Raw genomic sequence first — 13,330 nt, 5'->3', positions numbered from 1 at the left:
CGCAGACGCACACAAATAATACATCAACAACAAGGAGGAGGAGGACGGTTGGTGTTGCCAGATTGCGTGAGAGAAATAAACAACCAGTTCTCTGAAAACAAGCCCAAAACGACTACCAAATCACCCCAAGATAAAAATTAATAATCTTGGGGGGGGGGGGGGGGGGGGGGAGTGACTATGTGGAATTTAAAATGTTTTAACAACCCAAATATTGTGTGGGTGTTTTTGGCATATTAAATTAAACATGTTTTCAGATGGCGGTCCTCAAACAAATATATTAATATCAATAATTTGAGGGTTCCTTGATTTGAAAATGTAACATCATTAGGAAACAAGCCCCAAAAAACCGCACAGGCAACTACAAATTATTTACACATGCAATTTAGAGTCCAAAGTCGCTTATAAAAAGCCAACATGGCAACCGGCGTAACCTGAGTCAAGATTAAAAAGGATTGAACATTGACGTCACAGCTACGATACGGAAGTGCTTGATAATTTTGTTAAAAAAAGATAATCTAAAATATCAATCCCCCCCCATGTGTTCCCCCCCCCCTTTTTTTAAACTGTTAATAAAATATTCAATCAATAAGTCTAAAGCGCTGAAAAGAAGTAGGCCTATAGGCCTACTTATTTTACCCTGGCCTTTTCTAATATTGTATGATTGTAATTGCATGTAACAAGTACAACATGCACATAAACATGTGCCTGATATGCAAATATAAAACGGTTGATTTGCACCTATATTTAGCAATTTGCATTTAATTAAATGTAGGCTATTTTAATTATATGAAAATATATGCACATGTAATGCTGTGCAAATAAACATGCATATGTATAGTGACATGCATATAATGACATCTCAAATGTGCATGTAATTGCATTTAAATGATATACACGTTTAATTGCATGTGGTTATTTGAGCACAAATTGTGTCATCGGTCTACACCAGGGGTCCTCAATATGTCCGTACATGGACAAATGTGTCCGTGGCAAGACATGGCATTGTCCGTGCCAAATTCTAGATTCTAGAATTCTAGATTCAGGGCTCTATTTCCGTCCATGCTAAACCCCCTTATCCCTAAACTACATGCCTTTTTACTATTTTTAAAAACATTTTTGAATAGTTAAAATAGCCAATCTACATCAACATGTTGTGAGCTGGCTATTTTAACAATTCAAAAATGTTTTTCAAAATAGTAAAAGAAAATAGTAGTTTAGGGATAAGGGGTTTAGCATTGACAAAAATAGAGCCCTCAGTCTCCAGGTTTTCTTCAGAATATGTATGACACTGATTTACCTTGAAACTATGTATGGCACATTAGGAGTCCACTAGGACAGCGGTTCTCAAGACGTTTTATTTTCATGGACACCCATAACTCTGAGAGTACTCCTCAGGAGTTACAGTCCTGTAATGCCTAGCGCTCAGGGAGAATTTAGGGGTCAAGACTCAAGAGTCTTGCTCAGGGACACACATCGAACACATTGCTGGCCTGGCTGACACAAGATGAAATTGCATCTCAGCAGCATTAAGAGTAAAAGGCATGGTCACAGAAAACAGCTAGTTGTGCACTACGGCTGAAAAACCATGTGATTATTGGATGATGCAAATGTAGGGTCATGTGAGTTACTTAGGCTATGTTGACACCATTACTTTTGTAGTTTTTTCCCCTTTTTTCTGCTGACTGACTCACTCAGTTCAATGTTTCTGGCTGTAGCTGCCACTGACAATGCCTGGTGGTAGAACTATGGTCCCTCTGCATTGTTCTCAACATTTATACAACTAAAGCAATACCCATTGCTGTAGAGGTGGGAAGGGAAGAGTGTGTGAGGGTATGCCAAATTATTTTACAGGCCACAGAGAATGATGAATCCATATACGGCATTTTCAGCAACTTAAAATTTGAATATCAGTTGACCGATTGTTGATGCTGTTCAAGGCGAAACATCCACCCTCAAAAACAAAAGACAAACTATTAGCACTGGCAAAATGATAAGCCACACCACTGAAAAAGATGTGTATTTAATCATGTGGAAGCTCCAAATGATTCACAACATGGAAACTGAACATTTTAAGTCACATTTCAGGAGCCTGTGGGAACAACAGTCACACCCCTTGTAACATACCATTAAGACAGCTAAAGGTTCCTTTCATTAGATGCCCGAGTCTCAGAGTATGGACATGTTAGACAGAGGATTGGATATACAATACACCACAAAACCCTGAGTGTAAACACTCAGGATTTTATGATTTTGTACGACTTGTGGATTACATGGAAAAATGGATAGAAGGCATTCCAATTAAATCACTAATCTGCATTTCTCAGATGTGTTTCACGTTGATTCTATTTTAGCTTCAGGTGTCCAAGGGGAAGCAGCAAGGAGCAGCAATGTTTTGTGCAGTCACAGTTGCTGTATGAACAATTTAAAATGTATGGAATCCTATTCAATCTTTAACTCATCCTTTTTAGACCATTAGTCAGATTACAAGCCTAATGGTAAAACAGCATTTGGTTCACAAATAACAAAATTTGGAATGCAAGCACAAGTCTTGTAAATACCGGACAGAAGTTTAAAAAAAAAAAAAAGAAAATATGGATTCATGTAGAATGATACAATTGTTGATGTTTCTGACTCAAACACAGTGGGATCAGTGCTTGCTTCTGAACATTAAATTGTATGGTGGCATGAATGTTCTGCACAACCTCAAACAAAAAGACTTATTAGTTGAGTCTGCTGCTTTGCAAAGCTATTGTAGAGGCTTGTCTGTTTGTCATCAGGTGCTGAAAAAAAACCCTGACTCAACTATGCATTACCTGCTTTCACCAGGGAGACAGATGGCCATTCATTTGCAAATGCCTTAGCACAGTCATGATTCTAAAACATGTCAAGGACCCCAAATGTATAGTATGTATTTGACCACAGACCCCCATTTGAAAATATTTTGTGCCAAGAGTGCCTAAGAGACTAGTCAAAAAGCCAAAAAGGAAAAACATGTTTAAAGCGTTACGATGTCGTAGGAATCCACGGTTATGTGAGCGATTGGATCACGCCATTATGATATATTTATGCCTCCGTCTCTGCGGAGGGACATATCATGGAGTCATCCAATATGGCACTACATAGCTATAAGTCTGTGCCCACTACCAAGTCTCTGGTGGGAGACTTGTACACCAACAATTGTACACCAACAATCCAAATGTGATCTGCGAATAATGCTCAATAAATATTATGATCATTCATCCCATGTTCTCATCCTGCTTGAATGTAGAATTTCTGGTTTTGGACATTTGAACAAGGTACTGCATGATTTTCAAACAGAATGCCTGTTCTCTTAAGTCACGTTTACCCCTGCGGTGAATTAACTGTAAAGCATTGAACTAGTACCGTCTGACACAATCCTTGTTGATAGTGTAGTATACCACACTGAGATAAAACACTGTGGGATTTTATCTATCCTTCATTTGCCATTTTCACATAATTAGTAATTACATCATTATATATCGTCACTGTCCGGCAGAAACTAGCAAACTCCATTTTTCAGGTTTTTGATGGTGTTGGTTTAAAAAATATACTGAAACCAATGAAAAGTATTAAAAAGTGCCTCGGCCAAAAACTGTTTTTTTTTAATCATTTTCCTGATAAATGAACATTTTGGTGGTTTCTGCCCGACAGCAGACAGATATACGTTTTGGGTTCTTTTGAATGTTATATGATCCATTATTTAATGCAGACAAAAGGGACCACAAGGTCATATAAGCTCCAACTAAGAATATTTGACAAATCAACAAACAAAAGTTAATATTGTTAAATTAGTTTGTGTTGTATGAAGTCCAATAACTACAGTAAAAGGGAATAAATGACAACAGTAAGGGAAATCAATGTATTTTTTCACATATCCAGCAAGGCCTGAAAACAATATCTTACCTCCCAACATTTACTGTCACTCATGTTATGTAATGTCTCTATTGCACTGTAGGGCCGTCACAAAACAACTGCCAATCCCCCCCCACCCCCACACACACACACACACACACTCACTCACACTCTTGTTTACATTTTAAAAACCCATGACAGTCCAAACTGATTCTGTCATTTTGCTTATCATACAGGTTTGTACTTTAATCAAGCACTCCAATTTTAAATGAAAATGTTTTAGTATTTTAAATAAACTATAAAACTTAGCTCGACTGTGCAGTACTTGATCCAGTGAAGTGTTTGTATGTGTTGGGACATATTTCCAGTGAAGGTTTAAGATCCTACCGGGGCAGCAGTAACATATAGGCTACAAGTTCACAATTATAATGATTTTATGGATCGATTATGCAGTTCCTCAAACCGAAAGCAAAAGGAAAAGAATCTCTAAAGTGACATGAAAAAAGGGCCCCTCGGTACAGACAGGCAAAGTGAATGAAAGCAGTGGAACAGTGAGTCAGGGAGAGAGGACTAGAAATAGCTGGTCGCCACGACAGAGAGGGCACTTCTTGGGAGTTGGTTCTCTGTCTGTTGATGGTGCCCTTTTTGAGATTTGTATATTCTGGTATTAGCCCATCCATTGTTAAGGGAACCATCCATCCCGGGGTTCCCCTGTCCTGTTCAACATTTATTTTGCGGATCTGCACTGGGCAGTGGAAGATGGCAGCTTTTAGTTGGCTTGGGAGTGTCAGTGTTCAAACTGTTCCCCATTATGGGCCTGCCTGGCTCCAAGATCCTCACACATCAGCCCTGCAGCCCGTTGGATCCTCACACATCAGCCCTGCAGCCCGTTGACTCCTTCATGGAGTTCACCGATAAGCACATGCTCTAAAATGTCACAGTCTCGAGTCCCTTTTTCACGAGTCCTTGAACCCATCCTTGGATCTCCTGCGTACCAAGTCTAGAACTGAATCCCAGTACTTCTTATACAAAAAAATTAATACCACAAGTACTGTTAATTTTGACACCCTCCACTGAAGGCACACGGTCCTTCAGAAGTGCAGATATATAATTTGTTTAAGCACAGAGGGAGGGGGGGGGGGGGGGTCTCTTAGTTCCTCTGGCAGGACAAAGTGTGATAGGGTGGGCAGAAGGAGGGGGCTGGACTCAGCTGGCTGGACTCAGCTGGCAGCAGCGCGGGCCATCAGGTCCTCCAGAGCCTTGTCCTGGTCATTGTTGTGGACCAGCAGCACTTCCTTAATGGCTTCTCGCTCAAAGCCCATTTCACCGAACCTCGACATAAGCTCAAGGAACTCCAAGGCCTGGAGAGAAAGGAAAAACTCCTAAATAAGTAAGAGTTGTCATACACCAGTTCAAATGACTTCTACTTGTGCACAAAAATACAAGATAATCTAATTTGTGAAATGTCTATATATAATCTTTATTATTTTTATCCCACGATTTTGCAACCCATTATTTCCACCCAGTGCGCTACACTTCCTCTGCCAACCTGGGGGGGGGGGGCGAACTGACCACATGCTTCCTTTTATGCATGAGGAGTCCAAGCTGCTTCATTTTACCTGACGGGGGAGTTTCCCCGACTGGACGTGTGGAAGGAATACGTTATTCCGACCAGTTCCTTTCTTCCCTAGAGACCAGGATCACTGCATGTTTTTTGCGAGGTACCCGGGGAGAACATGCACACTCCACACAGAAAGGCCCTTTCACCAACCCCGCCTCGAGTACGGGCACTGATGACGCAGAGGAGAGAACACGCCCACAGCGTCCCCAGCGGGAATCGAACCCAGGACATTCTAGCTGTGAGGCGACAGCACTACAGACTGTGCCACCGTGCCCCCTACCCTATATATAATTTAATTCGTGTGGTCTAGGTACAGTATGACGAAAACAGTAGCAACCCAGGCTATGCAGACACAGTTTTAAGTTTGTGTATATCTTCTTAAAACTTCACTTTTTTTCCCAGCCAAAGATCAAGTGGACAAACCTTTTCCTCCGAGCACTGGTACCTCTCCAGACACTCCTCAACGGCACTGGAATCAAAGCCCCGCTCACACAGACGGCTGTGGACAAACAGATAGTCCAGCACCTGGGACACAACATGCATGCAGGTTAAACCACGTGACAGAGCAGAAATCGTCTCTCACACACACGTGTCGTTATGTAATCTTAAAATCATTATCTGTGGTAAGGGGTTTTATGATGTGGCTCTAAGGTGCTAGCCGTCTGTCCTTAAGAGTATATGTCCATTTGTTTGTCTGTGTGTGAGATTGTCTGCCTGTCCAATGTGTCCATCTGGAGGTAATCTCTCACACCACAGTAGAGATACAGTAAGTGGCAATGTGGCATACACTGATCCACATTAGACCCAGTATTCATTTAAGAGAGAACTCATAACTGATTTATAAGCTGATAACATGTACAGAACATTTGCATGTCAATATTCAAAGTTACTGTGTCATTGTTGTGAATGGCATAGGACATAAATTGCCTTTGCCTGAAGTCTTATGATCTAGCTGGATCATTTAAGGTCATAATTTAAATCCATGTATTTGACATGAACCTGTCCCCACCAGAGCATGTCTGTCTCTGCTAGTTTGCCATCAGAATAAATAGTTTGCTTTATTTCACATCTACAAAGTCCTATATGAACATATCTGTACACCTGACATGGTAATTATATAAGTTACCATATGGTCTTAGAATGGTGTCATGGTGTTTTTTTTACTGGTACCACAGCGTTTGAATGACGTCACGCGTCATAGGCTACGTGCACTCAGGTATAAGGCAGCACAGTTAAAGCTGTCCTGTTGTTATGCAAAGTAGTAGCCATTTGATTCGACACGGCGTAAACCTAGACCACTGGGTACTTGGTGAGTGTTGGAAAGTCTGGTGATGCGAGGTTGATTAGGTGCGTCTTCTCTTGAATCTAGGGGGACATGTTCTTCTAGCTTGCACACACATGCACCCCTCTGTTCTGATCCTGCACATGCACGTCAAAAAATTACTGGTACCACGGTGTGGTACTGCATTTTACGAGCATGACACCACTGCTTAGTAGTACAGTACAGACTTTGGTCGATTCCCATACTCAGTCAACACTTAAAACTGCAGTGCATGCAGTACATTTATTCAATTGGACTGGGAATAAGATATAACTTTTTTTTGGTTTTCACTACAGCAGCCCCATATGCAACACACAATACACACAGTTGACATGACAATTTTGTTTGTTTTTGTGTGTGATTTTGGTGTGCCCTATACGCAGAATGGATTATTTAAATACCACAAATATGACATTAATTATTAGCAACAAGGTTGTTAGCACTCAAGATTTCGGTGCTGTGTGGAGTCCCACCTGCTCCACATTCTGCCCTTGTCTCTGCATGGCCCGAAGGACTCCCTCATAAGAATAGCCCATGGCCACAATGGTTTCCACACACTGGCGCTCGCTGGGTGTCATGCTGAGCAAAGCATCGCCACATGGAAGACCAGCAGGGCCTGGGATGGTCTGTAGTTGTAAAAGAATCATCCATGAGTAACTATGATTTATACACTGTAATCAAAGACTAACCACCTGAATACTTGGCTAAATTTAAAAAGAAATCAATAAAGAAAAAGAAAAAAAAATAGCAGCTCACACTGTGCCACAAGCTTATATATCTGCTATTTCAGCATTAAAAGAGAGCGAATAAAATAAAAAAATATATTTTTTAATTTTGCCCAAAATAGGGACTTCAGGGTTAATGGGGTTATAACTTGCTTTATTTGATTGGTCATCACTGAATTGAGTAAATTCATCTGTCTGTTAGTTTTTAATAATGACAGCTGAACTCAAGACTCAGAGCACCTGGCACAATAAATCTGCACGGCTAGATTTTTTTTGCCGTATCCAACATTGCCGGCATGTAAACAAACACAAAATGTATTTTCCAGCTAAACAGTACACGGTTTGAAAACATTTGAAGCGAGAAATAGACTTCAACACTCAATCAACACTTCCCCTTGTTTTCCGAGTTGACCACATTGTACTACTGGATGCACCTGGCATAATGACAACTGTCATTAACGTAATCAATGAAATCCTTTTAACTTAAATCGTTTTGTTGTTACTTTTGGGTCAATTTGATTGGATTAATTAAAGTAGCCGTGTAACAAGTGTGATAATCAATGGAGAGCAGGTCATGATTGAGTAATAAAAACCTTCAGGGTGTCTAATCACCCTGTCAGGATTTAGCTACCAATAATGACCTGTTCCCCATTGAATTATCTCTTGTATAAAATCCCATCTGTGAGACATGTGGCTCATTGTTCACCTGCTTTTGTGCTCCATTGTTGATGTGGCTTTGAATCTCCGGGGCAACAATGACCCGGGTCTTGGTCAGGGCTGGTGGGCTGTTCGGTAGGTTTCGTCGATGGGAAGGGACAGGAACTTGTAGTGGGCTGTACCCTAAAGGGGCAGGGTCACAGTCGCCTGGATCCGAAAGCTTGGGAAAGGTCAGAGAACGGATATTGCAAGGCCGATCGTCTGACTCCAGCCCCGCTCTGTCCATGTCCAGCAAGGCAACAATCCCATTTGATTTGTGTTTGAAGCCTGTTTTGGCTGGGAGGCTGGTGTTGGTGCTGCTGGGAGGAGAGGGGCTGTCACCACGTGACATTGGCCCAAGCTGGGTGGCTTCAGGTGGGGACGCAGCAGGAGGAGGCGGCGGGGGTGGCAGCTGTGGTTGACTTTGGAGGATGCAGCGGAGCTCCTCCCTGTCGTCTAGAGTCTTGAGCTCCAGCTTGTCGAACGGGTCCTCCTCCCGCTCGAAGTCGGCCAGGTTGAGGCTGTGCAACTGGGGAGTGCTGGGTTGCGCGTTCCTGGGGCCAAGGCTTGGGGCGGGCAGGGGAGTGAGAATGGCATTATGGCTGAGAACCCCTGCGAGAACGGGGTTCATCGCTGGGGGTGGGGGGTCATGGTCCTCTGCAGCAGGCTGTGGTCTCTTTTCTGTGTCCTGGGCCAGACACTCCCTGTTCTCTGACTCCTGTCTGGCCTCTTCTGCTCTGGTCTCTGCTGCCCTGGCATGTGCCAGCTCCATGCCCCAGCGCACACTTCGCCTCTCCAAAGAGAAGTCATACTGTAGAGTGGATAAATCATTACACATAATAACCCAGATATACGTGTCAATCATTTTTATCTATGGCCATGCCAGGCCAAAGTATAATTTATTTCATACACTGGCAGAATACACTTTGTTTGCGCTTCTTTGTGTGCTATAATAAGTGTGACCGTGTATTTTTCAGACATTTTAATTTGATATTTGATAAATGAAATACAGATAACAGTCCGTTTCAGATAGTGTCAAATGATTAGAAATACCGGCAGGTATTATAAACCAGATTTCTGTTGGTGTGGTTGTAAACAGAATTAAAAATGTAAAACAACCTGCGTGTGTGCAAAGTGGTACTGAATACTGAATTCTCGGTGTTCAGAGGCCGATCTCCAGGCGCAGAGGTGCTGCGCCGCTCGTGCCCGAGAGGTCTCTCACAGACACCTGATCGAGTATTTGGAGTTACATCATGGCAAGGTATCAACCCCAAACTTTACCAAAGTTGAGTTGCGCTTTAGGCAAACTTCTATGACTTGAAAAACTATCAATAGTATGTAAAATAATCAAAAGTCATGAACCACTTAAGCCCTATTGTTTTTCTTTGTCAAACAATGAATAGCAGATCTACAAGCTTGTAGATCCATTATTGTTTAGAAAAATGTGTGATACCAGGTTGAAACTGTTTAAAGACTGGTAAGTGCATCAGTACGGTAATTTGGGGTGTAGTTCCTGTCAAGCAGTTAATCAAACATTCCAAACTTTAGACAGGTGCACCTGCACCTGGCATTCCATGACATGACAGTATGACAGTCCAGAGACTAACCTGCATGCCAGCAAGCAGAGAGTCACAGTCTGGTAAGCAGAAGCCAACAGGCAATCCCACTTTGGCTGGGCAGCGGAATTTGTCATTGATCTTAAAGGGAACTTCATCAAGGTAGCTGATGGGTCCTGTGAGGTCAAATACATGTAATGGTAAGGTTGGGCAGGTGGGGGGCAAGAACGTTGTAGTTGTATTGTTTCAACAAATGTTAGAAGAATGTAAGTTATCAAGTCATACCAGTGTTAGCAGATATGTGTAAGTTGGCATAAATCAGAGAGGGAAGTAAAAGGCAGGCACTCACCATTGTTGTGGGTATCTGATCCAGACTTCCTCGCAGCCATTTAGAGACGCTGAAAAGATTATAGACACACAGTCACACAGTGGTAGACTAGACGTACAACATGAAAAACACCAACAGTTATATTTTGCTCCCAAATGTCACGTATTGAAAGGAAACAATGAACAAAAGAAAGGTTTTTGACATCACACTGCTGAATTTTCACTTCTTAAAATGTGTCTCTCATTTAGGAATTCTAAATATATTGGCCAGTATTTAGACAGACATATTAAATGTATCAAATAAGTCTTCCTGGCTGCCACCCATTCAACATGAAGTTTTAACAGAGAGAGAGAGGGCTCTTAATTCTGACAAGGGCTGTGTCAGAATTAATCTACTAATGCCAATGCCATATTACTTAAAACTCGCCCAATTAAAACAACATGACATGAGGTTCAACAATTCAATGTCACAGAGCAAGATTAAGAACTTTAGACGGAGATTTGGTGACATGGCATCTTGTGACATTTGAGGTCCAAAACAGATCCATAACAGTGGAAGCATTCTCTGTGGTCAACAATCTGAACTGATCTGGCTTAACAATCCAAGTCAAAGTATAAGATGGTATACTTCAATTGTCACAGAGTCATGTAGATTATGGAAAAGGAACATTGCAAAGTGCCTTTTCTTTTTACTTCTTCTTCATGCCATTATCTCTTTGGTTATTAACACCACACCAGTTTGATATAATATGGTTATTATTTCATGATCATCACACCATGTCCCGTTATTACTGGGCATTACAATACAGAGACTAAATGGTCCGCATTTCATTTTACAGGGGCCAACACAACCATTGGGTCAGAGTTAGCTACAGCATATATTTACCATATTTATCTCAACTCTTTCAGCCACACATCCCAGCCAGAGCCCTGTGGTTCAGCTGACCAGTCGCTTCTGGTTGTGTCCGGAACTAAATACAAGACCAGAGGTGACCAAGCCTCTGTGGTGGCCAGCCCCAGAATATGGAACACTCTGCCCCTTCACATTTCAGTCCTTGGAGGTTTTTAAATCTTTACTAAAGACTAATTTCTTTCTCCATGGCATTTAATGCTCCGTTCTGTGCACTCTTGATACCCTGCTCTATAGTTTGATATGCTGTTTTTATATTACTGTTATATTGTGTTATATTTGTTGATACTTTTAAATATTTTCTCCTGTTCTTGTTTTTTGCTTTGTTCTCAGGCAGCACTACAGTATATAAATAAAGTTTGAGTTGCTTGAACTCATTTACATCTGTGGAAAATAAGATATTCATGCCAAGTAACACATGATCGTAGTATTACTATTACTTATTAGTACAGACACTACAGAGTATAAATTAGGCTTTCAATAAATGGTCTGCATTTCTGTAGCGCCTTGAACCAAAGCCTGTTTATGTGCCAGTAAGTTAGTATGTAGTTCTGTGTACAATCTGAAAACAACTGCCACTGTGGCTCATTTGTCTTACACAATATTCAAATCAACAGCAGGGCCATAGCTACTGTATACTCAGCAAACACACAGACGCAGACCCACAGTATACTGAGGATGAGGAATGTTTGTGTAATGTGATTTTAATAGAAATGTGCAACCATTTCCAGCATCACTCACAGAGAAACCACTTTCCACAGAGAATCATACATGTCTCATCCATCATGAAATGAAGGGCTGTCCACTCCACACCAAGATGGTGACCATGATGCGAGTATCCACTGATTATAAACACCAAATGTTCAGTAAACAAACATGTTGAACTTGAGTAATGTGTTGAATATGTGACACACTGCAGTGTACATTAGGGTGGATTTTGATTGGCCATCAGTGTTTATGTCATTCATAAAACCACTCTTTAAGCAATCTACAGTATCCCATCAACCCAACAATATGGTTCAATGTTGTTAATGGCCGTGTTAACATGCACTTCAGTTGAAACTATTTTTTAAAGCATATATTTAATAGTTCACCATTATAGTTAACATTTTTTGTTATGTGGACTGTGTGAAATAGTGCATTGTGTAACCCGTCATATATTGTATTGTGTATGTAGTACATGCTCATAACCAAAGCAACTACTATAAGGCTAACAACTTAAGCTCATTTTAACTAGCAATTTAACAATGGCCTGTTAAGATTCTTAAGAATGACTGAGATGATGTGAATGTTATAACACTGAGAATGATTGAGAAGATGAAGTAAATGTGATATAATAATAGTCAAGACGCCACACTAATTTCTATTGTGTCAAAGTGGTTCAAACATTTTAATTTATTTTAAACGCGGTGTTTGGAGGACCCTTGTGTAAACATTAAACAAGTCTTAGTGCTTTTTCCTGTTTATCGTCTTAGCAGATTTTGTATTGAGTAATTGACCTGTACTTTCCTTGAACTGCACACCCATTCTACAAACTGTTAATACAATTTTCAATCAATCAATTGTAATTGTGTCTTATAATAACTGAATAAGTCTACTGGCTAATGAAAGTGCTTACGTAAGCCACACAGTCATACACAGGCTCTGCTGCTGTGAGTCACTCACAGCAACAACAAATAATGCAGATCCATATAAGTTCACAGTCACAGTCCACACAAACACACCAGTATCATAATTAATATTGACTATTTAATAAAAGATCACGATAACGCACGCACACGGATCATCGCACAGGAAGAATGTGTGCACGTCAATCAGCAACTAGCTAAAACAGCAGTATAGTATATGATAAGCTAACATAGCAAACTAGCTTGCATATGAACATGATGAATATGAAGCGATTCGATGGCGAAAAGAGCACTGCCACTTCTACAAGATCTAGCTTGTGGAATAGAGATCTATCTAGGCTTGGAATATTATGACGTTGTTTTAAAACAACTGCTCTGTTAGGCAAGCCGACACACCGACCGCGGTACCAACGGATCATAGATGGGGCAGCTTTTTTAGCTGTGCTGTCTGTGCCACCGCCCCTGTTTAAAATCAAACTGAGTGGACGTCTGGTGATATTGAGAGCCTCTCTTTTACCTGAACCTGCACCCGTCCTTATCCCGCAGAAATTCGGTTGACGACGTTTCGTCCGGATGACACCCTCGCTAAAACGACCGCCGTAGTTCCAAATGTGTTTTTATTTGTGTCGAAATCTCTTTCCTGCTTCATCGTGGGACGCCATCTTGTTAGCTA

General features: G+C 41.1%; 1 protein-coding gene across 1 annotated transcript; it reads right to left on the bottom strand.

Annotated features, from left to right (window-relative positions):
* Window positions 1-2,056: 2,056 nt before the first annotated feature.
* ubap1 (ubiquitin associated protein 1) lies at window positions 2,057-13,330 on the bottom strand. Its single transcript, XM_080775016.1, has 7 exons — window positions 13,175-13,330; window positions 10,142-10,190; window positions 9,844-9,968; window positions 8,247-9,047; window positions 7,289-7,441; window positions 5,918-6,019; window positions 2,057-5,234 (listed from the first exon to the last, which is right to left on the bottom strand). The coding sequence occupies exons 2-7, from the start codon at window positions 10,179-10,181 to the stop codon at window positions 5,094-5,096; spliced, it is 1,362 nt and encodes a 453-aa protein (XP_080631142.1). The 5' UTR covers window positions 10,182-10,190; window positions 13,175-13,330; the 3' UTR covers window positions 2,057-5,093.

Source organism: Protomyctophum bolini (assembly GCF_963924005.1).
Source record: "Protomyctophum bolini genome assembly, chromosome: 2".
NCBI lineage: Eukaryota > Metazoa > Chordata > Actinopteri > Myctophiformes > Myctophidae > Protomyctophum > Protomyctophum bolini.
This window is presented reverse-complemented; position numbering and strand designations above follow the sequence as displayed.